Source organism: Dipodomys spectabilis, unplaced genomic scaffold (genome assembly GCF_019054845.1).
Source record: "Dipodomys spectabilis isolate Male_0828 unplaced genomic scaffold, ASM1905484v1 ptg000212l, whole genome shotgun sequence".
NCBI classification, from domain to species: domain Eukaryota; kingdom Metazoa; phylum Chordata; class Mammalia; order Rodentia; family Heteromyidae; genus Dipodomys; species Dipodomys spectabilis.
The window spans coordinates 1,316,216-1,342,395 of NW_024870889.1; the positions used below are offsets into that span (position 1 = coordinate 1,316,216).

At 63.3% G+C, this 26,180-nt stretch overlaps 2 protein-coding genes across 3 annotated transcripts in view; one reads left to right on the forward strand and one right to left on the reverse strand.

Moving 5' to 3' along the window:
• The first annotated feature begins 1,391 nt into the window (after positions 1-1,391).
• Positions 1,392-4,929, forward strand: Amn (amnion associated transmembrane protein). The gene is made up of 12 exons (XM_042696862.1): positions 1,392-1,477; positions 1,801-1,919; positions 1,996-2,040; positions 2,560-2,647; positions 2,886-3,103; positions 3,212-3,349; positions 3,436-3,544; positions 3,630-3,712; positions 3,790-3,952; positions 4,292-4,469; positions 4,548-4,641; positions 4,726-4,929. Exons 1-12 carry the CDS (start codon positions 1,435-1,437, stop codon positions 4,819-4,821), a joined length of 1,374 nt encoding a protein of 457 aa, XP_042552796.1. The 5' UTR covers positions 1,392-1,434; the 3' UTR covers positions 4,822-4,929.
• Positions 3,364-26,180, reverse strand: part of Cdc42bpb (CDC42 binding protein kinase beta) — an 88,990-nt gene continuing 66,173 nt past the window's right edge. The window contains exons 24-38 of one of the 2 annotated variants that reach the window (XM_042696858.1): positions 24,411-24,516; positions 22,991-23,127; positions 22,388-22,527; positions 21,078-21,159; positions 19,817-20,033; positions 19,581-19,643; positions 18,296-18,892; positions 14,221-14,318; positions 14,003-14,087; positions 13,795-13,912; positions 13,525-13,642; positions 13,030-13,123; positions 12,886-12,950; positions 8,931-9,062; positions 3,364-3,379 (exon numbers count right to left, since the gene is read on the reverse strand). In XM_042696858.1, coding sequence (XP_042552792.1) covers positions 8,931-9,062; positions 12,886-12,950; positions 13,030-13,123; positions 13,525-13,642; positions 13,795-13,912; positions 14,003-14,087; positions 14,221-14,318; positions 18,296-18,892; positions 19,581-19,643; positions 19,817-20,033; positions 21,078-21,159; positions 22,388-22,527; positions 22,991-23,127; positions 24,411-24,516 — 2,052 coding nt within the window. In that variant the 3' untranslated portion in view covers positions 3,364-3,379. Of the gene's footprint in view, positions 3,380-8,001; positions 9,063-12,885; positions 12,951-13,029; positions 13,124-13,524; positions 13,643-13,794; positions 13,913-14,002; positions 14,088-14,220; positions 14,319-18,295; positions 18,893-19,580; positions 19,644-19,816; positions 20,034-21,077; positions 21,160-22,387; positions 22,528-22,990; positions 23,128-24,410; positions 24,517-26,180 lie in introns of those variants that run through there. The other variant, XM_042696857.1, reaches the window with a different exon arrangement.

Sequence of the window (26,180 nt, forward strand, 5' to 3'; positions counted from 1 at the left end):
CCGCCAGGCTGTGGGCCAAAACATAGCAATTGGTGCAGAGCTGGAAATGAGAGCCAATCAGAGGCCTTGCAGAGGCCTCCTCAGGGATTCCAGCTCTGGGGTCAGGGAGGTGTGCACCAGGACCAGCACGGGAAGGTGACCAGCCCAAAACAGACCGACCAGCAGCTAGACAGAGCCACATGACACTGCCCTCCCTGACCAGCCACATCGTGAGATTCTGGAAGAGACCTTAAAGCAGATAGCAAGACAAGGGTCTGTCCTCCCCTTCCTCAGAGGCCCCCCTCCTGCCCTCTCCTGGGCGTGAGGTGAGGGCCTGCCGTGGACACACGCTGGGCGTAGCGGATGGATTCCTGCAGCGCTGTGGCTGCGGCCCTGACCTGGTTCTGGTTTCATTAACGCCTAAGGCCACCTCTTCCAGGAGTTAACCGTTCCCCCACACACACACATGCGCACACACACACGCGTGTGCACACACACGCACACACTGCTCTCGCTCTGCAGGCTCTGGGAGTGGGCAGCAGCCAAGGAAGCTCCCACTCCAAGGCCCAGCCTCCACCCCGTGAGTCTCCCGCCCCCCCACCCCTGGCCACCGCCTGCCCCGGTGGAGCTGGCTCAGCACAGCGGCTCTGCTCCGAGATCCGGCGCCCAGTCCACCTAGAAGGGGGAGCAGCAACGCGTGGACGCGGCTCCTCGGTGAGGCCGGGTTCCGGCCGGCAGCCACCCCTCCGGCAGCCGGCCCTGCCTAACTGCAGAGCCCCGTGCAGACGAAGGCCGCGAGCGGGCTGCCTCCTCCTCAAACAAGTCTCAGTCCTTCGCCTGTGCCAGCTACTCAGGAGGCCGAGATCTGGGGATCGTGGTTCAAAACCAGTCTGGGCCGGAAGCCAGCGTGGCGCCGAAGCTCCGGTGGTAGAGCGGCAGCGGGGCTGGGAAGCTCCTGGCAGCGCCCAGGACCAGCACCGAGCAGCAGCAGGACAGACCGGAGAGCCCTCGGGTGAGGGCTCGCGGCCGGTCCCACCAAGTGCCAGGCCGGAACCGGGGTCGGCGGGGCGAGGGCCGGGAGCGCGGGACGGGCTGTGCTCCCTCCGCCGGCGGCCTCCTCCACGCGCCGCTGGCCACGTGCGGCCCACCCCGGCCGGCCCTCCGCTCCGTCCACTTCCGCACCAGGCGGGCCGGCGGCGCCCGCTGACCCGCGCGGCCCGGCCCTCCGCTCCGCCCCACGCCCTCCCGCCGCCCGCTCCGGAGGCCGGGAAGGGGACCCGAGGCTCCGGGCGGACTTCAGCCCGTTCGCGCACCGGGCCCGGAGGCGCGGAGGGGCCGAGCCGCCCGAGGGACCGGACGCGCCCGCCCCCCGCCCCGCCCCGCCCCGCCCCGCCCCGCCGGGTCTCGTGGCCGCGCGGGCAAAGTCTCGCAGGCGCGCGGGCGGCGGCGGGCGCGATGGGCGCAGCGGACCGGCTCCTGCTGTGGCTGCAGCTCTGCGGTAGGCCGGGGCGAGGGGCCCCGGGGCGGACCCCGGGAGCGGGAGGCGGGCGAACGGGCGCGGTCCTCAGCGGCCTCAGTTTCCCCGTGGAGGGGCGGCCCCTGCCTCTTGCGCCCTGGTGCTGCCGCGTGGCCGGGAGCTTTCCCCGACGGCCTCCCCGCGCGCCCGGGGTCGGGCGTCGGGCCCCGCCAGGCGGCCACGTCCCTCTGCGGGGCCCCGGCCGCCCGCCCGCCGCCGGGCCGGAGGCGGCCTGTCCGGGAAGGCCGAGGCTCGGGCAGGGCTGGGCCGCCTCCCGGGGCCGCTCTCAGGCGCCCTTTCTCCAGCGCTCACCCGGGCCGCCGACAAAGTCTGGGTCCCCAACACCGGCTTCGAGACCGCCGCCAACTGGAACCAGAACCGGACCCCGTGCGCGGGCGCCGCCGTCCAGTTCCCCGCGGACAAGGTGCCCGCGTCCCGCCAGGGTCGGCGCTGCGGGGCCGGGGTGTCGGCCCCTCCGCGCTGACCCGCGTCTCCCGCAGGCGGTGACTGTCCTGGTGCGCGAGAATCACGCCATCTCCGACGTGGTACGGTCTGGGGCGCGGGGGTTGGGGCCCGGGGTCCCCGGGATGCGGGGGACTGGGGCGCGGGGCGGCGCCGCGGGGAAGCGCGCACGTGCTCCGCCGGCCGCGCCCACCCCGCAGACGGGCGCCGGGCCGCTTCCCGCTGCCTGCTAGAGTCCCGGGGATGGCGGGACGAGGGTGCCGGGCCTTCCCCATCCCGCACGGTCTCCACGCGCCGAAGGCTCTGAGGAGACCCGAGGACGACCCCGGGAAGAGCGGGCGCCGGGCACACGCGGACCCCGGTGTCGGGCCCGAGAGCGGTGCTTGCATTTAAGATCCTGGGAAACTCAAAAGGGGGTGCGCGTGTCCCGTCGACCGTTCACGCGCGGACGGAATTCACCTCGGCCTCAGCGACCGCGGCAGCGGCGCGGGCCGGGACTCCGCCCCAGCAGCGCGGCCTCCCGCACCCCCTGCCCGGACTGAAGGTTCCGCCGGCTGGAGAGGGCCCGGGGCACCGCACGCCTCAGTCCGCGTCTCCCGCAGCTCCTGCCGCTGGATGGAGAGCTGGTTCTGGCCTCGGGAGCGGGATTCCGCGTGGCGGGTGATGGCCCGCACCCCAACTGTAACGCCGGTGAGACGCAGGGGCAGGCCTCGGCCGCTCGGGGCGGGGCCTGGCAGTCCTGTGGGCGTGGCCTCGGCCGCTCGGGGCGGGGCCTGGCAGTCCTGTGGGCGTGATCTCGGCCGCTCGGGGCGGGCCTGGCAGTCCTGTGGGCGTGGTCTCGGTCTCTCGGGGCGGGACTTGGCAGTCCTGTGGGCGTGGTCTCGGCCGCCCGGGGGCGGGGCCTCAGGGACTGGGACATCTCCCGCAGGGGGCCCCGCGGTCTTCCGCAATCCGGACCGCTTCTCGTGGTGGGACCCGCACCTGTGGCGTACCCGGGACGAGGCGCAAGGCCTCTTCTCTGTGGACGCCGAGCGCGTGCCCTGCAGCGACGACGACGTCTTCTTCCCATCCAATGCCTCCTTCCGCGTGGAGCTCGGCCCGGGCGCCAGCCCCGCGCGCATCCGCAGCCTTTCAGCCCTGGGTCAGGTGAGCAGGGCTAGGGTTCGAGTCCACCCCCGTCCGCATGCGAGGTCCTCAGCACCCGGGATCTCCGCGTCGGGCCGGCCCGAGGGAGACCCACGTGCCCTCCCGCAGACGTTCACGCGCGACAGGGACCTGGCGGCCTTCCTGGCGTCCCGCGAGGGCCGTCTGCGCTTCCACGGGCCGGGCTCGCTGAGCCTGGGCTCCCAGCCCTGCGCCGACCGGTCCGGCTGCGTCTGCGGCAACGCGGAGGTGAGCGGCCCGCGCGGCGGGGCGGGCGGCGCGGCGCGGCTCCCGCCTCCGACCCGCGCTGACCTCCGCCCTCCGCGCCTCCCCAGGCGCTGCCGTGGATCTGCGCCGCGCTGCTCCAGCCCGTGGGCGGCCGCTGCCCGGCCGCCGCCTGCCGCTCCGCCCTGCGGCCCCTCGGCCAGTGCTGCGACCTGTGCGGTGAGCGCCCCGCAGCCGCGACCCAGCGGGCTGGCCCCGCCCGGCCGGCCGCGCAGCGCTGACCCCCGCGGGCCCTCTGTCGCAGGCGCCGTCGTGTCGCTGGACCACGGCCCCACGTTCGACCTGGAGCGGTACCGAGCCCGGGTGCTGGACCTCTTCTTGGCTCTGGTAATGGGGGCGCGGGCCGCAGCGAGGGGCGCCCGCCCGGCCCCTCCGGCCCCGCGCCAACCCCGCCCTCTCCCCAGCCCCAGCACCGGGGCCTGCAGGTGGCGGTGTCCAGGGTGCCGCGCTCCCCCGCGGCGCGCGCGGCGGGCACGGAGATCCAGGTGGTGGTGGCCGAGGCGCGGCCCGTGGCCGGTGCTGCGGAGCAGCTGGCCCGCGCCCTGGTGGCCGACGCGAAGGAGCACGGTAAGGCCCCGCCCACCTCCCTGCCGGCCCCGCCCCTCCCCCTCCTCACCGGGCGCCCCGCCCACCTCCCTGCCCGCCCCTCCCCCTCCTTACCGGGCGTCCCGCCCACCTCCCTGCCGGCCCCGCCCCTCCGCCTCCTCACCGGGCGCCCCGCCCACCTCCCTGCCCGCCCCTCTCCCTCCTTACCGGGCGTCCCGCCCACCTCCCTCCTCACCGGGCGTCCCGCCCACCTCCCTGCCCGCCCCTCCGCCTCCTCACCGGGCGCCCCGCCCCTCCCCCTCCTCACCGGGCGTCCGCCCCGCCGGCGCCCGGAGCTGAGCCCAGCCGCCCCGCCCGCAGGCGCGGCCCTGGGGGTGATGTCCGCGGCCCTGCGGCTGTCGGGCGAGCCCGTGCGGGGCGACACCGTGGAACAGGAAGGACCCGGGGCCCGCGCGGGGCTGGCGGCTGGCGTGGGGGCCGCCGTGCTGCTGGCGCTGCTGGGGACCCTGCTGCTGCTGTGCCGCACCGGGAGGCTCAGGTACGCGGGCGGCGGCGTTGGGGGTGCGGCCGCGCCCCGCACCGGCGCCCGCAGCCTCACCCCGGCCCGTGCCCGCAGGTGGATGCGGCGCGGCGCGCCCGAGCCCGCGCCCACAGAGGTGCCCCTGGGCTTCCGGAACCCCGTGTTCGGCGAGGCCGCCTCCGTGGAGCTGGTGAGGGGGAGGCCCGGGGGTCCCCCGAGCCCTGCCCTGACCCCTGACCCTGACCCTGACCCTGACCCTGCTCCGTTCCCGCAGCCGCCCAGCCTGGCCCCGGAGAGCGTCGACGCCCGCCAAAGCTACTTCGTCAACCCGCTCTTCACCTTCCCCGCCGAGGCCGAGGCCCAGGCCTGACCGCGGCTGCCCCGCCCGCCGTCGGCCTGGCCCCCGACCTCTGCCCTCTGACCCCGACCCTCCCTGCTCTCTCCTTGGACGCCAAGAACCAATAAAGGGTTGTCTGTGGCTGGCGTGGCCGCGCCCTCGAGGACTGGGCCGGGTGGTCTTCCCTCCGAGCGCTGGGTCCAGGCCCGGCCCCGCCACCCGCCGACCGCCCTGGGCGTGGTGGGCCACTGCCGCCCTAAACCTGGCTTCGCTTTGGGTTCTCGGCGTCCTGAGCGAGCTGCTCGCTGGGACGCACGGACACGCTGACTTTCACTAGCCACGTCCATTTTGTGAATGCACCGTGTTCTCCCCTGGCCTCCAGGTGGTACAGCCCCCATCTTAATGACTCACTGGTGACTAACACAGCAGGGTCCAGAGGTTACCCGGAGGGTCAAAGCAAAGGGTGTCCCAGTGGGAGGTCAGATTAGATCTAGTCAGGTCAGAGGAGGGGAGGAGGGGCTTGGACGTCCTCCGGCTGGATTCCAGGCAGTGGACTGAGTCTTGGGTCCGGGTGCCGCGGTTGAGTCTCGGAAGTCGCTTGCCTGTGGACCCTCGAGCTGATCCACCTCTCAGGTGATTCCCATGAGGCATTTGTGGAAATCGCAGACAAGTCGGGCGCCTGAGGTTTTTGTGATTGGACGTGTTTACCAATGCAGTGGTTTCCCGGTGCTGACCATTGTGAATGAGTCGTCATTCTGCCAGGGTCCTAACTAGAAACACACCCTGGTCCACACCTGTCGGGGCGTCAGGTCTGGCTCGGATAGAGAAGGGAAAGATGGTGCGCTGCCTGGGGCTAGAGGACTCCAAAGGCCACGTGGGTGACCGGACAAGGCAGATGGAAAGGGTTTTATACAGGTCTGCAAAGGCCTCCTGCTTTAAGAATTCATAGCAACAAAAACGTCCATTTGGGGGCTGGGAAGGTGGCTCAGTGGTAGAGCGCTTGCCTTGCATGCCTGAGGCCCTGGGTTCGATTCCTCAGCACCACATAAGCAAAAAGAAAAAAGCCGGAAGTGGCGCTGTGACTCAAGTGGTAGAGTGCTAGCCTTGAGCTGAAGAGCTGAGGGACAGCACCCAGGCCCAGAGTTCAGGCCCCACGACTGGACCCAAAAAAAAAAAATGTCCATTTGTAGGGACCTCTCAGCCTCTGTGTCTGTGTCTGATTACCTGGTACAATAGGGAAAATGTGGCTGTCAGTCCTCCCCTGGGATTCTGTCACCTGTGGCTTTAAGCCCTTCTTGGCATTAGTTGAGGTCTGTGTCTTTGAGATATCAATTTTCTCCTACGATTCCAGGAAGAGTGGAACCTGGGGCGAGCCTGTAGGAGATTGGGATTGTGGGGTGCTGTGGAAGAAGTAGTCAGATGCACAGGGAGTGGTGGACCTGGATACAGGCTGTGGAATCTCGGGAGTTTCTCTGGTCCACCTTCATGCCAGGCTGAGCGCAGGTCTGTGCACACCTGGGTGCTGGGTCTCCCAGCATCACGAGCATCACATGGCAAATAGATCAAGCTGCCACCCTCCTGCTCCTATTTATTCTGTCGACACTGGGGATCAAAGGCTGGGCTCTCTCTTGACTTCAGCCGCCAGAGCTCTTATGTACTGGGTGCCGCAGTCCCATCTTAAACACTGCATCCAGAGACCCAAGGAACTTCCAGAACAAGCCAGCACCAACACAATGCAAGTTCAACAACTTGTAATTTCCAGCAAAGAAACAACTAAGTCCTGATTAAAGTGGTAGAGTGCTTGCCTTACATGCACAAGGCCCTGGGTTTGATTCCTCAGCACCACATAAGCAGAGAAAGCGGGAAGTGGCGCTGTGGCTCAAGTGGTAGAGCGCTAGCCTTGAGCTGAAGAGCTGAGAGACGGGGCACAGGCCCAGAGTTCAGGCCTTATGACTGACCCAAAAAATCCCAAAAGACCTGATTATGCTTATTCACTATCTCAGTGATCATGGGTAATCCAGAAATAACTCTTGAAAATAAACTAGGCAAATGTGAAGGATCAGACTTGTAAGTTGTAATACAGAGATAGCAATTGCTGTAGTTTGAAAAGTGGCTTTGTTTTGGTGCCAGTTTTGGAGCTTGAACTGTGGGCTCACTGAGGCACTACTTGAACCACAGCTACACTTGTGGCTTTTTGGTAGTTAATTGGAAATGAGAGTCTCACTGACTTTCTGGGCTGGCTTTTAACCATAATCTTCAGATCTCAGCCTTCTGAGTAGCTAGGATTACAGGTGTGAGCCACCAGTGCCCAGCCTAAAAAATTAAAGGATTTTTTCCAGCAGGGTTTCTGAACATTTAAAATACTATTTATACTATAATACTTTGCCCCTCTCCCCCCAAAGAAACCCAAAAAGCAAAAATAGCCTCATTACTTTTTGCTTTGTTTTGTTCTCTCTGTCTTGGAGGGAGGCAAAGGGGGTGACCTCTAAAAAGGAATTTGACTTACAAAATGACAATCCCCCTATACAGCACCTTAATAATTTTTTTTTTTTGGTTGGTTGTGGGGCTTGAACTCTGAGGCGCTGTCCCTCAGCTCTTCAGCTCAAGGCGAGCGCTCTACCACTTGAGCCACAGCGCCACTTCTGGCTTTTTTCTGCTTATGTGGCGCTGAGGAATCAAACCCAGGGCCTCATGCATGCAAAGCAAGCAATTACCACTGAGCCACCTTCCCAGCCCCTGCAAAATTATTTTTGCAAAAAAGACTGGATGCCCGTGGTGTGTGCCTGGAGTCCTAGCTCTTAGGAGCCCAGTGGCTTTTGTTCTGTTGTCAGACGTGGACTCAGTTGTGGAAATTGTTTTGCTGGTCCCCCCAGAACCACCCCCTAGTCCCTACCTTTCCATGATGGCAGGAAGGCCCTTCCATGCCTCCTGCAGCCACCACCGCCCTGCCCCGCCCAGCCGCCAGGCCGGGGGCAAGACCGGCAGTGACCACAGGACTCTGCTGCTCATGGGACCCAGGGGTCTCCGAGGTCTCGGGCGTTGCTCGGCACTCCACCTGCTTCCCAGCAGCACTGCCGCGCCCCACCATGCCCCTGCCCTGCGGAGGGGCCTGGGCGCCCCCCCCCCACGCGGGTGTCCCCTCGCAGACCTGCTTTTGCTGCATTAGAGGACAGGTTCCCCGGGGGCCTGGTGACCTCAGCCAGACAAACCAGGGAACTTTAAAACTGCCATCTGCTTTATTGACAGGTGAATTGCTCAAAAATGTTCTCACAATTCAATAATTACAAAGACTCAGACTGACATTAAAAAAGTAAAAACCAGAACCCCCAAACCCAGGGGGCGCCTGGCCCCGCATGAGCCCGGGGGCGTGCGTGCTCGGGAGCCGAGCAGAGGTGGTGCGAGGACCTCACCTGCATGGCACGAGGGGAGATTAAATACACGCAGTAGTCAGCACGCGGCAGCGCGCGTGCATGGCCGGGCCTGGCATGGGGGGGGCGGTTCTAGGTGGCAGACGGGGCTGGTGCGGGAGGAGGGGGCGCCAGGAGGCGCGGGGCACTGGTCGGGGCTCCATGCAGGGAGGGGTGAGGAAGGGCCCAGGGCGGCTGGGTGGCCCTGGGGCTCTGCCACGTCCTGGCACACGGTGGCTTGGGAGACACTTGGGAAGGGCGGCCACGCCTGGTGCCGAGGCCGGTATGGGCCGGCTGGCAGGAGACGCGATGGCCGCACTGAGGGGTCAGCAGGATCTTGGCAGCTGACCACTCAAGCGCCGAATGGACGAGGCCGCCGTGGAGGACGCCTGTCCTGTCCTCTGTGCTCTGGCTGAGGAAGTGGCGTGGGAGGCACGGAGCCAGGGCGGCTTTGCTGGGGGCCCAGTTCTCCCTGCGGGCAGCTGAGGCTGAGGCCGAGGCCGGGGCCAAGCCAGCGCCTCCCAGAGGTTCGGCGGGAGAGGTGCGTGGTCCTTCATGTGCAAACGGAAGGGAGGGTGCCTCTGGTCTCCTCCCAACCACGTGGTGAAAGACGGATCATTACTATAATAGACTTCTCTGCATCTCCGTATCTACAAATTGACTCTACACCTCCTGCGGCGCGGTGCGGCGCGGCGGGCAGCTCAGTCTCGGCGCTGCGGAGGCCGAGCGCTGGGTTCAGGCGTCCCAGGCCGGCTGCTCCAGGCCTTCCAGGGGGAGCTGGCCTCGGTGGGGCGAGTTGGGGCTCGGTGGGCCGCTGGGGATGGAGCTGTTTGACGGGGTTGAGTGTTTGGTGGAATCAGAGTCAGGCTGGGAAAGCAAAGGGGACACGTGAGGGCCAAGCGCCAGGGCTGTGGAGGGTCACACGGGGGTCAGGGAGGCTGTGGGAGCCCCGGTCAGCTGCTCCTCACACTCCACAGTGAGACCACCACCCTTTTGTGCTCAAAAGTGATCGAAGAAAGCCAGCTGCCAAGCCCAGAAATCACACACACCATGCTTCCAGGAAAGGCTCGAGGTGGAGGGAGGGAGATGGGGGGGGGGGGGGGAGGGAGTTCTTCCATGGAACAGGGACGTTAGGGAAAGCCCGCAGCGACGCCATAGTCCAGGGTCAATCAGGAACATGATAAGGATGCTCACCCACAGCTGAGATCATTCTCAAAGCTGACATCACAGACAACCGTGAGGTCAGAACAACACAGACACAGCTCTAGCGCTGCTGTTCAACGTCACACTGCAAGTTCTAGCCTGACAGTTGGGCAAGAAAACACTTCCAAGGTGAAAAGGAAGCAAACTGACCTACTATTTGCAGATGACACTATTCTCTACATGGAGAATCTCACAGAATCCACACAGACCCCAAAGAGAACTCAGCTCAGCTGCAGGGTTCAAGAGCAACACAGGAGCAACAGCTTCTATAGTCCAGCAAAGAACAACCTTAAAACACTGAAAATAACATTAGGAATAATTTTAACCAAAAAAGGTACACCAACCACTGCCACACAAAAAAGAAATTAAATAGATTTACCAAGTGCCAATGGCTCACACCTATAATCCTAGCTACTCTGGAGGCTGAGATCTGAGGATAGCAATTGGAAGCCAGCTCATGCAGGAAAGTCCATGAGACCCTTATCTCCAGTTAACTATCAAAAAGCCAGAAGTGGAGCTCTGGCTAAGGTGGTGTAGCAAAAGAAAAGCTCAGGGATAGCACTGAGGCACCACAATCAAGCTACAGGAGCAAGCGCGTGCGCGCACACACACACACACACACACACACACACACACACACACACACACACACACGATGGAAGGCAGTTCAAAGTCACCCTGGGCAAAATGTAAGAAACCATCTCCATTGGGCTGGCTCCAGTGGCTCATGCCTATCATCCTAGCTCCTCAGGAGGCTGAAATCTGAGGATTGTGGTTCAAAGCCAGCCTAGGCAGGAAAGTCTGTGAGACTCTTATCTCTAATAAATTACCAAAAAAAAAAGCTGGAAGTGAAGCTGTAGCTCAAGTGGTAGAGCACCAGCCTCCAGTAAAAGCAGCTCAAGGACTCCAGGAAGGAAGGGAGAAAAGAAGGGAAGGAAGGAAGGGATGAACAGCTCAATAAAAAATCAAGCGGGGGGGGGGGGGGGGGGGGGGGGGGGGGGCTGGGAAGGTGGCTCAGTGGTAGAGCGCTTGCCTTACATGAGGCCCTGGGTTTGATTCCTCAGCACCACATAAAGCAAAATGAAAAAGCCGGAAGTGGCGCTGTGGCTCAAGTGGTAGAGTGCTAGCCTTGAGCTGAAGAGCTGAGGGACAGCGCCCAGGCCCAGAGTTCAGGACCCACGACCGGACCCAACATAAATAATTAATTAAATAAAATAAAGTGGCTGGCAGCAGAGCACCTGCAGCTCATTCCTATAAATCCCAGCCATGCAAGAGGCTACGGTCGGAAGTAGCAATTTGAGGCTGACTCAGAGTTCACTAGACCCAAACTCGCAACAAGCAAAACTAGAGATCCAAGTGGTGGAGCATCAGCCTACCAAGCACAAGGCCCTGAGTGCCTCCCAGTGTGGTTAAAAATAAACAGTTGGGTGCCAGTGGTTCATGCCTATGATCCTACTTAGGAGGCCGAGATCTGAGGATCACAGCTCTAAGCACTCTTTCTTAACTCCAATAAACTACACACAAAAAGCCAGAAGTGGCACTGGTGGCTCTCACAAGGTGTAGAGACTTAGCCTTGAGCACAAAGAGGCTCAGGGACAACGCCCAGGCCCTGAGTTAAAGCCCCAGGACAGGCAAAAACAAAAAATGAGAGTCAAAAGCTGGCAGTGAACAATGCTTGTTATCCCAACTATGTAGAAAGTGTAAACAGGAGGACTAGCTAACCGGAACAAACGAGAAACCCTATCTAAAAAAGAACTGAACGTCTGCTAGCAAGTAGGAAGTTCTGCTGGAGTTCAAACTCCAGTACCAGACGGAAAAAGAAGGAAACCATCTCCTTCCCACTGTGTATACACAGATTAACACAGTAGCCACCTCACAGAACAGAAGCAGAACCGCAGAGGGTCCGGGGTTGGGTGTACTGGGGTTTGAACTGCACACTCAAGGCCTCCGACTTGTCTAAGTGCTCTACCCCTGGAGCCACAGCTCCAGCCCTGAAGGATAAGTAACGGGAAGCCACAGAAGCTGGGAGCTACGGAATGACGAGCCGCAGAGCGGCAGCAGGTTTGGAGAGCTCGTCGTCAGTAGGGCTCAGATCGCAGACGCAGTCAGCCCGGAGGCTGAGCAGGGGGCCGCGCGCTGGTGGCTCACCTCTGTAAAATCTGAGGGCTGAGGACCGTGGTCCAAAGCCGGCCCAGGCAGAAAAGCCCCCATGGTCATCTCCGAGTAACCACCAGAAACTGTAGGGGGCGCTGTGGCTCAAGTGGTAGCAAAAGAAGCCCGGGGACAGCGCCCGGGCCCGAGTTCAAGCCCCGGCTTAGTCAGAGGGCACGGGCACGGCAGCCCCACGGGCGGACGACACCTCCAGAGTGGCTCCGGCCACGTGGAGAACACGGGCAGAACACACGGCGGGTCTGGAGGTAGATGAGCAGGGGACACAGGACTGACCCACCCTGACGCAGCCATGGGCAGCCGCCAGCAGGAGAGGCCCGCGGAGGCCGGAGAGGCTGCAGGAGGTCCCGCCCACCCCCCGGAGCCCCGCCCACCCCGGGAGGAGCCCCCGGAGAGGAGCCCCGCCCACCCCCAGAGGAGCCCCGCCCCCGGAGAGGAGCCCCGCCCGGCCTCCCCCACGCCCTGCACCACCTCACACAGGCGCGCGGCGGTGCAGGCGCCAGGGGAACCCCCCAAGACCCGGGCGCCTCCGCACTGCCGCTGCGGGGGCGGTGGGGCGAAGCAGCGGGAGCCCCCCACCCTCCCCTCGCCCCCCCCCTCCCCTCCCCCCCCCCACGCCTCACCTGGTGGGGCGCTCAGCCCCGACTCAGTCACCCCTGCTGCTCTCCTCTCAGATGCCCATGCTCTGCAGGCCCGCCCGCCGCGCCCCCCCCCACTCGCCACGCCCCCGTGCTCCCCGCACCCCCCACTCGCCACGCCCCCCCCGTGCTCCCCGCGCCCCCCACTCGCCATGCCCCCGCGCTCCCCGCGTCCCCCACGCCCCCCCCCCCGCTCCCCACGCCCCCGCGCCCCCCCCCACTCGCCACGCCCCCGTGCTCCCCGCGCCCCCCACTCGCCACGCCCCCCGCGCTCCCCGCGCTCCCCGCGCCCCCCACTCGCCACGCCCCCCGCGCTCCCCGCGCTCCCCGCGCCCCCCACTCGCCACGCCCCCCCACTCGCCACGCCCCCGCGCTCCCCGCGCCCCCCACTCGCCACGCCCCCGCGCTCCCCGCGCCCCCCACTCATCATGCCCCCGCGCCCCCCCCCACTCGCCACGCCCCCGTGCTCCCCGCGCCCCCCCGCCCCCGTGCTCCCCGCGCCCCCCACTCGCCACGCCCCCGCGCTCCCCACTCGCCACGCCCCCCGTTCCCCCCCACTCCCCACGCCCCCCGTGCTCCCCGCGTCCCCCACGCCCCTCGCTCCCCGCGCCCCCCCTCGGTGCTCCCCACGCCCCGCCCCCCGCGCGCCCCCCGCCCGGCTGAGCAGGGCTGGGCCGCACCTCCCGGTCGAAGTCCTGGTCCGGGTCGGACACGCTGCGCAGCGGCGCTCCCGGCTCTGTCGCGCCTGCAGGGGAGGCCGGCGGGCGCTCAGCGAGGCCGGGGCAGAGGGCCGGGGCTCCCGGGCTCCCGCCCCCCAGTACTACCTGAGGAAGGCCACGAGATGTAGGGCTTGCTCCTGGCGGGGGGCTGCCGGGCGCCGGGGCCCGGCCTCTCCTCCTGGGCAGGGGGCGCAGCGCTCTGAGGGAGAGAGGCCCATGAGCACGGCAGAAGGCCCGGGGCCACGCACCCCCACAACCACGACACCACCAGGCCTCTGGTCACTGGGAACCAAGAACGCCAGTCCCACAGGAACCTCGAGATACAGCAGGCCACGCCACGCCACGCACTTGTGCCAAGGAGTCACGCACGGAGACTCCCGCTATGGTGACACAAGGGGCCAACGCCGCACACACACCAGCCCCACGCCGGCCCCAACGTGGTCCAGCAGTGCCAGGAAAACACCCACCAGAGACCACGAGACAGCACGGCACAGGCAGGACCCTGGGCGGGAGGGCGCAGGCCTGTCCCCCCCCATCCCCTTGTCCCCCGCCCTCCCCTCCCTCCCTCTGCCCTCCCCATCCCTCTCCATGCGCACGCACCAGTGGCAGGTCCATGAGCACCTGCATGCCGTCCCCGGGGCCCATGTGGGCCACGTGGTTGAAGTTGGTGGGGTTGGAAATCATTTTGGATCTCAACTCCGGATCTCTGAGCATCTCTCTGTGCAAAGGACAAGGCCTAAGTGCGGGAGTGCCGAGTCCAGCTCCCCCAAGCACCCAGCACGGGCCAGCGGAGCAGACCTCAGAGCATCCAGTGGAGGACTCCCAGCGCGGGCCAGCGGAGGGGACCCCTCCCACCACCCCGGCCCTCACCTGCGCTGCTGCAGCCGCTCCTCCTCCGGCACCTTGAAGACGAAGCGCCTCTTGCTGCGAGTGCGGAGCATCTGCTTCTTGCTGCCATCGGAGGTGTCTGGCACGTTGAGGACTGTGCCTGGGCAGGGAGGGTGGGCGGGGCAGGCGTGAAGGGACCCTCCCCCCAGCCTCTCTCTCTCCCTCCCTCCCTCCCTCCGCTCCCCCTCACCCGAGGACCGGCTCCGGAAGTAGATGAGGCGGGCAGGCTCGCAGCCCAGCAGGTTGAGGCTGCCCTCCGCGTTCAGTGGCCGGATCTGCGGGGACCAGAGAGGCCAAGGGCGCTGGATGGGGCGGGCACTGGGTGCACAGGGGCGGGCGGAAGGGGGGCACCCGGGAGGGAGGGGGGCACCGGGGCTGGGTGAGCACAGGGCACCCCGCCCGCCTCACCCTCCGCAGGCCGATGGTCTGCACCCACTCCATGGAGCACACGTCGAAGACATCCACACCATACTCGCTGTACACCGTCACGTGTGAGGGGCTGCGACCTGCGAGGGGCGGGCCGTGAGCAGGGGCTCCTGTGCCCTGCTGTGCCCACCCAGGCGCCGCCCCCGTGCCCTCGCAGCACAGCCTCTGCAGTGCCTCCCACCGGACCCCTCCCCCAACGCCCCGCGAGAGGGCAGCACAGCTCCATGTGCGGCCGCAGCGCCAGGTCTCAGCTCAGACAGAGCACAGTGCTGCGGCCACGCCGAGGGCCACGCTGCCGAGCAAAGCTCGGGTCAGGAAGCCAGGTAGGGCTGGATGTTTACACCAGCAAATCCGTTTTTAGGACGAGCGTTCAGGATACCACAGCTCCGCCCGGGCCGGCCCTGGGCTTCCTGTATGGGCACCGTCTCCTCTCCCCCCAGCTTCCACGGCACTGGGTCACGGGCCTCCCAGACATCCCTGGCTACGGTCCGCGAGGCATGTGAAACTGAAGAGGGCAGTTAGGGCAGCTCTGCCACCCACCTCAACCTCCCTGTCACGGCTCGGCCCCACACAGCACGGCTTGAAGGGGAGACTGCAGCACGGACACAGGCCCATTCGCCTCTACCCCACGCACTGCCCACAGAAAACGGATGCACTTAAAAAGCATCTGTTTCTAGCACATTCCAACCCGACTATGCAATCATTCTCTCCTTTAAGTACAAAAAATAGAAGAAAATGATTCCAGCCTGCAGGTAAGATGCAGCACCTGTGTTAAACACCTCGGAGTTAGGCTCCAGGCACACCCGCAGTGCCACTGTGCAACAGCTAGCCCGAATGAGCTTTCGGAAGACCAAGCTCCGAGTGGGTGCCTACGGTGCCGGCTTGCTGATCAACGATGATTAAACGCCAAAGCTCCAGGGGTGCACATGAGCCTGCACGGCAGGGACGGCCAGACCCAAGCGCCAGTGCCGGCATGGGACTCCAAGCACCGCTCTGGCCTCAATGCTACTTTCTGCCCTTGCCAACTCCACAGCTGGAGTGACATACGCGTTGGGAGGGGGTGAGAGGAAGGTGGGGGGGCGGGCAGCCAGGATCCCCGAACCAAAGAGTGCACGTGGCTGCCAGGTCCCTGGCACTGAGAACACGGCAGAAAACTGCAGCTCTGGAGGCTGGCAGGGCGAGGAGAGGTATGACACCAGGCAGGGGCACAAAGGCCACGACTGCCTCCTTCAGGGGCTCTGACCCTTGCTTGGCCCCACCTGCATGCGGCGTGTCAGGATGCCACAGCCATGCGCCAGCTCTGGTGTGCTGGGCACATGCCAGCTCAGCAGGGCCCACTGAAGGCCGCACAGGCTTTAGCTTCAGGTGCCAGCACACCCAAAGGCCGAGTCCATGCTGCGCCTCACTAGCCACCCCTGTTCCTGTGCTGACCCTGTCCCCCGGCGCTACAAGCCCTGAAAGAGACAGAAGCAGGCGTGCAGCGCAGCGAGCTCTGTGGAGCGCACGCCTCCCTCGAGGGCCGCACTAGCTTCTCATGTGCCGCCATCCACAGTTGCTTATTATTTTTTATCGTCAGCCATGGGGCTTCAACACAGCCTGGGCACTGTCCCCAAGCTCTTTTGCTCAAGGCCAGTGCTCTACCACTTGGAACTACAGCACCATTTCCAGTTTTCTGGTGGTTAGCTGGAGATAAGAATAAGAGTCTCAGGGCTGGGAAGGTGGCTCAGTGGTGGAGCGCTTGCCTTGCATGCATAAGGCCTTGGGTTCGATTTCTCAGCACCACATAAGCAAAAAGAAAAAAGCTGGAAGTGGCGCTGTGGCTCAAGTGGTAGAACACTAGCCTTGAACTGAAGGACAGCGCCCAGGCCCAGAGTTCAGGGCCCACGACCGGACACCCTCCCCCCCCAAAATAAAAGAAAAAAAAGAATAAGAGTCTCACAGACTTTCTTGCCCCGGTTGGCTTTGAACTACAATCTTCAAATCTCAGCTCCTGGGTAGCAGGGATTATAGGCGTGAGCCACCAGAACCTGGCTCAGCACAGCTGCTTATTCTAACCATATTGCACGAGCACAGAGCAACTGGCACTGCACGGGCACAGCAGCACCGCACGGGCACAGTGGCACTGCACGGGCGCAGCGGCACCTCGTGGGTACAGCGGCACTGCAAAGGCACAGAGCACTGCACGGGCGCAGCGGCACCTCGTGGGCACAGGGGCACCGCACGGGCACAGCGGCACCTCGTGGGCACAGGGGCACCGCACGGGCGCAGCGGCACCTCGTGGGCACAGGGGCACCGCACGGGCGCAGCGGCACCTCGTGGGCACAGGGGCACCGCACGGGCGCAGCGGCACCTCGTGGGCACAGGGGCACCGCACGGGCGCAGCGGCGCCTCGTGGGCACAGGGGCACCGCACGGGCGCAGCGGCGCCTCGTGGGCACAGGGGCACCGCACGGGCGCAGCGGCGCCTCGTGGGCACAGGGGCACCGCACGGGCGCAGCGGCGCCTCGTGGGCACAGTGGCAATGCACGGGCGCAGCGGCACCTCGTGGGCACAGTGGCAATGCACGGGCACAGCGGCACCTCGTGGGCACAGTGGCAATGCACGGGCACAGCGGCACCTCGTGGGCACAGTGGCAATGCACGGGTGCAGCGGCACCTCGTGGGCACAGGGGCACCGCACGGGCGCAGCGGCGCCTCGTGGGCACAGTGGCAATGCACGGGCACAGCGGCGCCTCGTGGGCACAGTGGCAATGCACGGGCACAGCGGCACCTCGTGGGCACAGTGGCACTGCACGGGCACAGCGGCACCTCGTGGGCACAGGGGCACCGCACGGGCACAGCGGCACCTCGTGGGCACAGTGGCAATGCACGGGCACAGCGGCGCCTCGTGGGCACAGTGGCAATGCACGGGCACAGCGGCACCTCGTGGGCACAGTGGCACTGCACGGGCACAGCGGCACCTCGTGGGCACAGTGGCAATGCACGGGTGCAGCGGCACCTCGTGGGCACAGGGGCACCGCACGGGCGCAGCGGCACCTCGTGGGCACAGGGGCACCGCACGGGCGCAGCGGCGCCTCGTGGGCACAGTGGCAATGCACGGGCACAGCGGCACCTCGTGGGCACAGTGGCAATGCACGGGCACAGCGGCACCTCGTGGGCACAGTGGCAATGCACGGGCGCAGCGGCACCTCGTGGGCACAGTGGCAATGCACGGGCACAGCGGCACCTCGTGGGTACAGTGGTCCCGCACGAGCGCAGCGGCACCTCTTGGGTACAGGGGCACCGCACGGGCACAGCGGCACCTCGTGAGTACAGGGGGACCGCACGGGCGCAGCGGCACCTCGTGGGCACAGGGGCACCGCACGGGCACAGCGGCACCTCGTGGGTACAGTGGTCCCGCACGAGCGCAGCGGCACCTCTTGGGTACAGGGGCACCGCACGGGCACAGCGGCACCTCGTGAGTACAGGGGGACCGCACGGGCGCAGCGGCACCTCGTGGGTACAGGGGCACCGCACGGGCACAGCGGCACCTCGTGGGTACAGGGGGACCGCACGGACGCAGCGGCACCTCGTGGGTACAGGGGCACCGCACGGGCACAGCGGCACCTCGTGGGTACAGGGGGACCGCACGGGCGCAGCGGCACCTCGTGGGTACAGGGGCACCGCACGGGCGCAGCGGCACTGCACGGGTACAGTGGTCCTGCAGTCTACTGGGCACTGCCACCTGAACACCAGACCTCTAGCTTGTTCACACTGCCCTGTACGTTGGTTCTCTACGAGGAATGCCTTTCAAAGAAAGGAACCTGCAGATCATCTGTTGGGTGCACCCGAGTGCCCATGGAACCCCAGCCCCCGGGCTCCGGCGGAGGAGTGGCTGTGCCTGGGGCCGCTGGCAGGCAGGGCAGGCCCAGTGGCCAGACCCCGCGCTCCTTGGTGGTGTCCAGCCCAGGTCTGGCCCCTGTGGCCAGGCCGCTGTCGTCCTGTGATAGGGAGACAAACCAAAGCAAAGGGAACGCAAGCCGACTGCCGAGTAGAGCAGCAACAGAAAACTATACATACTGCAGGCAACAGGAGCCGCAGGCCACATGAGCTCCTGCCTGCGCGACCTCCGGCCTTGAGGGTCCACGTACACTCCCATGTGGCTGAAGCAGAGCAGGTACTCCTCACTTTTGAGCTCCACAGCGCACAGAGCATCGAAAGACTGCTGCGAGAGGAACGCAAGCGAGGGGTCACTGGGGTTCACCAGGTCCAAGGGCGGCCCGTCCCCCTGGATGCTCAGCAGAGAGAACCCAGAAGGGTAGCCGACACAGAGCCTGTCCTGGAGCACAGCCATCCACTGCACGTGTCCCGGAGCCACGAGCTCACTGAACTTTCTATGGAAAGGCTTAGTTCTCTGGATCTCGTAGCAGAGGATGAGCCGCTTCACGGCCACAAACAGGCAGGTGCACGCGTTCTTCCTCAGCACGGCGGTGGTCATGAGCTGGCAGCCTTTGGTCTCTGGGAGCTTCATGTCAAAGCTGCCCTCGGTGCCGTCCAGGCAAGCCCAGGGGTAGAGGTGCACGTGGTGGTTGCGGCCACACAGCAGGATGACGATCTTCTCCTTGGGTGCGAGCTCGATCTGGTACACCTTCTTACAGTCGGCAGCACGCACGATCACTGCAAAGAGGGCGAGTTGCGAGTGGCCGGGATCGGGCTCCGTGGCAGCTCTGCGAGGGCAGGGCCCTCAGCCTGCCACCCCGGTGACATGCCATCTGCCCCGGCAGCCGGCTCACGCGGCTCCCGGCTAAGGCAGATGCCCTGCGGGTGGAAGCCCGGGCACTGCGCCACTCCTCACCCACCCCTCGCCGCAGCTAGCCAGGCCTCCGAGGGAGAAAGAACTTGGCTGCCCCAGACCCCCACAACAGGTCCAGAACTGGGGCTGGGGCCTGGGAAATCTTAGCCTCTGCCTATCTAGTCCTCTGCCCGGGCTGCAGGGTAAGGCTGGGTGGGAGACCCCACCTCCCCTGGCTGGCCAGTGAGCCATGCCGGGTGTGCGAGGACCCCATCTCCAGGAGATGCTTCAGCGCACTAGGAACCGCACGATTCTCAGGTCTCCATCCCTGGCCTGCCCTCCCGGAGAGCCCACACCAAACAAGGGCTCGCCGCTGGGTGAGGCACGGAACGCCCCCGACCACCGTGCCCAGGCACGGTCAAGGCCACATGACAGAACCCACGCCTGCACTGCCTGCCACAAGTTACTTTTCTGCTGTGTGCCTTTCCTTTCCCTGGTGCAGTCCTTGCGCATCCAAGTGACTCATGTGCCCGCGCTTGTCCCCGCAGGGCCTGCCACGCGGTCTCTACTCACCGTCGCGAGCGAGCTCTATCACGTACAATCCCTCTTCCAGGCCCACGGCGACCCTGTCTCCATCTGGGGACAACAAAGACGGGGCTGTGAGCCTGTTGCTACATGCAGCACACAGCATCTGCACATGGGGGGGGGGGGGGGGACCAGCAGGGGCGTGGACTAAACCTGCTCCAACTCTCAGCAGCATTATAGAACCCCTTGGGCTCTCAGTCCCTCCAGACCCTGCCTCCATGTACCCACGATGGCGGCGGCCAGGATGCCCTTGATGAGCGGCAGGGAGCTGTCGTAGGCCTCCTGTGGCACGTGCACCAGCTGGTTGCGCAGCCGGTTCTTGTGCAGGATGGCCTGAAGCCCTTCCAGAATCCCCACCCACTTCCTCTTCTCATTCTCGTTCTCCGTCAAGATGAGCAAAGAGCTGGTCTTAGAGGGGGAACCTAAGAGAGAGGCCGTCACCTTCACAAGAGAAAACGAGAGAAACAGCAGAGAGTCAGGTCACAGCGCGGCGATGTGCAGCGGGGCCCGGGCGCCAGCGGGGTGGACAGCCTCAACGCTACAATGCTACTGCGCAGACGCAGTCTGCAGCACTGCTACTGAGACGGCTCCGGGAAGTCCTTCCTGGCCGGTTTCCACACCCTGGCAAACTGCCCAGTTGAACACTGCTTTCCTGAACACTCGTGTGTGTATCTGTGGGACTAGGGCTCGAACCCAGGACCTCAAGCTCTCCTTTGGCTGTTTTGCTCTATCATTTGGGCTGTCCCCGCTTCCCTCTTTCTAGCTTTCTGGTGGCTGAGGTAAGAGCCTCACAGACTAGCCAGCCTAGGCTGGCTCCGAACTGCAGTCCTCAGCTTTCAGCCTCCTGGCACCTGGCGATAATGAAGTTACTCTTGGAGTGTGACTCCGGGCGGATCACGCACGCTGGCTTCCTGTGGCGCTCATGGGGTGCATTCAGGAGAACAGGGCGCTTGCTTCCACAGTCCCAAATGATACTCTCACCATCATACAGTGATAGCAATTTGTATCTGTGTGTGTGTGTGTGTGTAAGAGGTTGTTTCTGAATAAATGTGACTTACAAAAAAAATCACTCTTGGACTAATTTTGCGGTTAACCAAATTTTGTGTTCAACAAAACTTCCCAGTGGCGGGTAGGAGGGTGTGGAGTGCTCACAGTGCCCAGCACGAGGCAGTGCGTGGGGACCCAACAGTGGACTCAGCCGGCTCCCAAAGCAGACAGTTTGCACAGCATCTGCCAGAAGCTCCTCCAGCGCCGTGGCACGGTGGCTGGTGAGGCCCCAGGGCGGCGCCGGCACCTGTGTGACGTGTGACGTGGGGGAGGGGGGAGGCGGGGACAAGAGGCATGTGGCGGGCTGAGCAAGCCACAAGGCCTCCCTCACAGAGCGTGCGCGGCTCACAGAACCACTGATCCTACCTGTATGGGCCTCTCAGGATTAATAAAATGGGCTCTGAAAACTAGAACGGAAGAAATAAGAGAAACTCCTACCCTGAATATACAAGGAATGTCTCGGCGAGTTGCATGGATGACATCCGAAGCCAGAACGGAGCTCACCGAAAACTCTTCATCTCTGGCAAGAAAGCAGCACTCAGAGCTCCAGGAAGAACAGCCGCCCTCCCAGTGCCCTGCTGCCAGGGCATGCCACCTGCCTGGGCCGCCGCCGGCGCGAACCTCTCAGTCTCCACGGCTGGCGAAGGCCGAGGGCAGAGCCCACACCGGACGCCACCGTGCTCACCCGCACCCCGTCTGCTGAGGTGCACTCAGGCAGTCGCCCCTGCCCACTTGTCAGCGAGAGCACACACGTGGGGCCGGCGGCCCGCCAGCTCTGACATGCTCCAGAACCTGCGCACCGTGCCTGGCACAGGCGGAGTTCCGGCTCAGACAGCAGCCGCGGCACGGGCTCATGCCAGGCTGGGGCACGTGCATGCAGGTGCCCTCGAGCCAGGCCGTGGAGAGAGGAAGACCCTTGGCGGCCAGTTCTGATGGACCCACGCGTGCTCTGTGGCTGTCCCTGGGGAGCTGCTGTGGCCCCGGGCTGAGTGCCAACCAGATATACCTGCCACCCAGTGTTGGACAGAGCAGACCTGCATGTCCATGGAGCTGGTACGGGCACAGCATTTTGTGCCATGGTCTGAGCACGCCCTCTGGCATGCCAGAGGCAAACTCTGGCCGCCTGCCCCTTCATTCCAGGAGTCGGGCGGGCATGTGAACCTGACGGGAGGTAGAGGGCGGCAGCCAGGGCAGCCAGGCCACGCCACGTCTCGCACGCTGGAGTCAAGGCCACAGCGTCAACCCACTACAGGGAGAAGTAGAGACAGCACACGCTGCCGCTTTTCTCTGGGCCCCTGTGGTTATTGCTCGTTCTCGGCACATATTTTTATGTAACGTGCCCAACAAGATTTCTACACAGAAATACCCAAAGCCAGAACATCGTATCGTGTTCTTTTCTTTTTTGTTTGTTTGTTTTGGGTCCAGTCGTGGGGCCTGAACTCTGGGCCTGGGCGCTGTCCCTCAGCTCTTCAGCTCAAGGCTAATGCTCTACCACTTGAGTCACAACGCCACTTCCGGATTTTTTCTTTTTGCTTATGTGGTGCTGAGGAATCAAACCCAGGGCCCATGCATGCAGGGCAAGCATTCTACCACTGAGACACCTTCCCAGCCCCGTATCATTTGAAGCAGTACAATTCTTCTAAAGAGATGAAACTGTGTTAAAGGCTTGATTTGCCTGACTCATTTATTTACACACTCATCGGAGCAGGATCTAGAAGTGAAGCAAAGGTCACAGAGCAAACATCTACCTGAGGTCCAGGACCTGGCTGGCAACGACGCCGGGCTGTGCGGCCTTGCCCTCGGGTAGGTCGTACAGGAAGAGCTTGCAGTCACACACCACGGCGTAGGCCCTCTGCCAGCCCTTCTTCACGCCCGTGGGCTTTGGCACCTGCAGACAAGAGGCGTGTTCTCCGGGGCAGGGGGCAGGCAGCACGCACCCAGGTCCGCCTCTAGCTGTGGGGCTGTCCCCAAGGACGGCTCTCAGCCTCTTGCCAGGGGAGTGGCCAGGCTATGCTGGGTGGGGCGGCGCTGGCGCATCTTGAGAGGAAGGGCTGGCTGACAGCACACAGCACGCTGCCCTCGGCAGGATGGGCAAAGGCAACACTCTGCGTGGCGCCACTTAGAGCTCGCGGCTGACTTCAAGTCCCGAGTGCACAGTAGAATGCGTCCCGGGTTCTGGGGTGCTGCTGGTCAGGTCAGACAGCTATGGAGCTGGCCTGCAGCCTCTCTCAACACACACACCAGGGCCACATCAAGAGCAACTGGCGTGCGGCCACGGCCTACTCCTCTGGGACTGCAAATGACTCGGAAAACCAGCCATCCAGGCTGCGAGCAGCGCTGCCCCTCCCTACCTTGACATAGCCTTTGTAGGCGGTGCCGATGCCTCGCTGCACGTCCACGCCGAGAGGCCTCTTGGACTGCTCTGGAGGAATGGGGCACACCTGGGGGGCGCTGTCCTTGCAGGCCGCATGGCAGACAAACGAGCACACTGCAAGTGAGGGCCAGCTCGTGAGGTGCAGTCCACAGTCACAGCTGCCAGTCCCACACAGGCAGTCCGAGGGCTCTCAGCTGCACCTCAACACGTGAGCAGCCCTCACAAGGAAGAGGAGGGAGAGCACGCCTCAGGCTGTTCCGTGGGGTCCAGAGCACGCCCTCCACCACGCAGGCCAGCGTCCACATCTGCCCACAACCCCCTGTGCGGTTACGGGGCGTGCATGCCAGTGCACAGAGCCCATCAAAAAACTTGTGACAAGCCGGGCGCTGGTGGCTCACGCCTGTAATCCTAGCTACTCAGGAGGCTGAGATCTGAGGATCGCGGTTCAAAGCCAGCCCGGGCAGGAGAGACCGTGAGACTCCTATCTCCAATAAACCACCAGAAAACCGGAAGTGGCGCTGTAGCTCAAGTGGTAGAGCGCTCGCCTTGAGCTGAAGAGCTGAGGGACAGCGCCCAGGCCCAGAGTTCAAGCCCCACGACCAACCAAAAAAAAAAAAAAAAAACTTGTGACAGGGCTGGGAAGGTGGCTCAGTGGTAGAGTGCTTGTCTAGCATGCATGAAGCCCTGGGTTCCATTCCTTGGTATCACATAAACAGAAAAAGCCCGAAGTGGCGCCCTAGTTAGCCTTAAGCAAAAGAAGCTCCCGCCCTGAGTTCAAGCTCCAGGACTGTCAAAAACAAAACAAAACAAAAACAACTCCTGACAAAGTGACAAAAGAAGAGGCTTCTGTGAAGACAACAGAAAAACTGCTTCTGCAGAACCCTTCTACAAACGACCTGAGGTCAGAGTGAATGGGCTGCCGGCTGTCAGCAGATCCCAGCACAGGGTGAAAATAATGGCCAGGAGAGAGGGGGGTGAGGGAGGGATCACAGGCGTAATCCTACTCAGGAGGCTGAGAGCTGAGGATCATGGTTGGAAGCTAGCCAAGGTAGGAAAGTCTGTGAGACTCATATCTATCAAAAAAAGCTGAAAGCCTGGGTACTTGTGGCTCACACCTGTAATCCAAGCTACTCAGGAGACTGAGATGTAAGGATTGCGGTTTGAAGCCAGCCTGGTCAGGAAACTTCATGAGACTCTTATCTCCAATTAACTAGTCAAAAACTGGAAGTAGAGCTCAAAGTGTTAAGAGTGCTAAGCCTTGAGCAAATGAAGCCCAGACCCTGAGTTCAAGCCTCAGAACAACTCCCAGGCAGGCCTGAGGACGGCCTGGTGGAATCAGCCAGCGCGGCACGGCGCCTAGCAGAGGGTCGGAGGTCTGGCCCCACCGCGGCACTTACCCTCACAGGCGTAGCCCTGTCGGATCAGTCCTAGCATCAGGGAGGTGCAGTGGCTGCACTGGGTGGGGCTGGAGAAGGACTTGATAGTGAACTGGTGAGCTTTGGGCTGTGGAGAACAAAAAGAACTGATCAGTTTGCACTCCTAGCCATGCACAAGGCTGAGATCCGAGGATCGCAAGTGGAAAGTGGCGAAGGCATAAAAGTCCACGGGTCACTGGATCCAGTTAACCAGCAAAAAGCTGGATGGGAGGTGTGGCTCATCAGCTGTGACTGAACAAGCTGACAGCAGGACCCTGAATTAAGTTCTATTACAATTACCACCCCCCACACACACCCCTCACTCAGGACCAGGAACCAAGACCTGATTTTTCTGCTTGTGATCAATTTATACCCAACTTTGCCATTATCTTGAAATCATTTCTCTGCAGTGGCCAAGGCTGCCATGGGGCCTGAGCAAAGCCCAGTCCACACGCTGCCCCGCTGAGACCTGCCAGCACAGCCAGGCGCAGCTGCAGGACTGTGTGTGAGCAGATGCCTGTCACAGCACACTCCTTACCTAGGCACCAGCCCTGGCCGGCTCTGGGAGCCTAGTCTATCTGGAGAAGCCCTGAGCAAGTGACCAGGGCAGGACAGTTCGTACAAGCAAAGCCTGGGAAGACCCCGTGCCCTGGTGGGCAAGGCCAGGCTTTCAGTGTGACCATGGGAGAGGAAGGGGTGAGGCTGGCTGGAGTGGATGATGATTATATTTGTTTTTTTTGTTTTGTTTTTTGGATCCGGTCGTGGGGCCTGAACTCTGGGCCTGGGCACTGTCCCTCAGCTCTTCAGCTCAAGGCTAGCGCTCTACCACTTGAGCCACAGCGCCACTTCCTGCTTTTTGTTTTTGCTTATGTGGTGCTGAGGAATCGAACCCAGGGCCTCAGACATGCAAGGCAAGCGCTCTACCACTGAGCCACCTTCCCAGCCCAAGGATGATGATTATAAAGCCTCCACCTGGTGACAAAGCAGACAGCTGAATGGACTTTGGGGTGGGGGAGAGGAGGGCAGGAGGCAGTGCAGGGGAGGCTGGAGGCCAGCAGGGAGGAGGGGCGGCCCCACTGTCACAGGCTCTTACAGAGCTGCATCTGGGAAGCACATCTTCCCAACTATGGTCTCCCAAGGTCCTTGGTTTTTTGGGGTTTTTTTTTTTTTTTTTTTTGGTCATAGGGCTTGAACTCTGGGCCTGTGCACTGTCCCTCAGCTCTTCAGCTCAAGGCTAGTGCCCTTACCACTTGAGCCACACCGATACTTCTGGTTTCCTGGTGGTTTGTTAGAGATAAGAGTCTCACAGACTTTGCTGCCTGGGCTGGCTTTGAACCATGATCCTCAGATCTTAGCCTCCTGAGCAGCTGGGATGACAGGCGTAAGCCACCAGCACCTGGCAGTCCCTGGTTCTCCAAGACCCTAAGTCCAAAGCAAAAGCTGATGTTCCTCTGACAAGGTCCCTTCCTGTCTCCATCCAGGCTCCAGCAGCCGAATCTACTGCTCAGAGCACGGAGGCTGGGCTGCCATGCCTATCCCAGGGCCTGGACACAACAGGAAAACTTAGTCTGCATTAGTGTTTAGAGAATGAAGACCAACCGCAAGGCCTACAAGGCGGGGCTGAAGACATGGAGGCACTTGTGCTGGGGAGAAAGCATCACAGCTAAGCGCAGACAGATAATTATCAACAAACATGGAAAAGGACCAGACAGATGAGAGCCCACCAGAGACTGCACGCAGACAGCTTTCAGG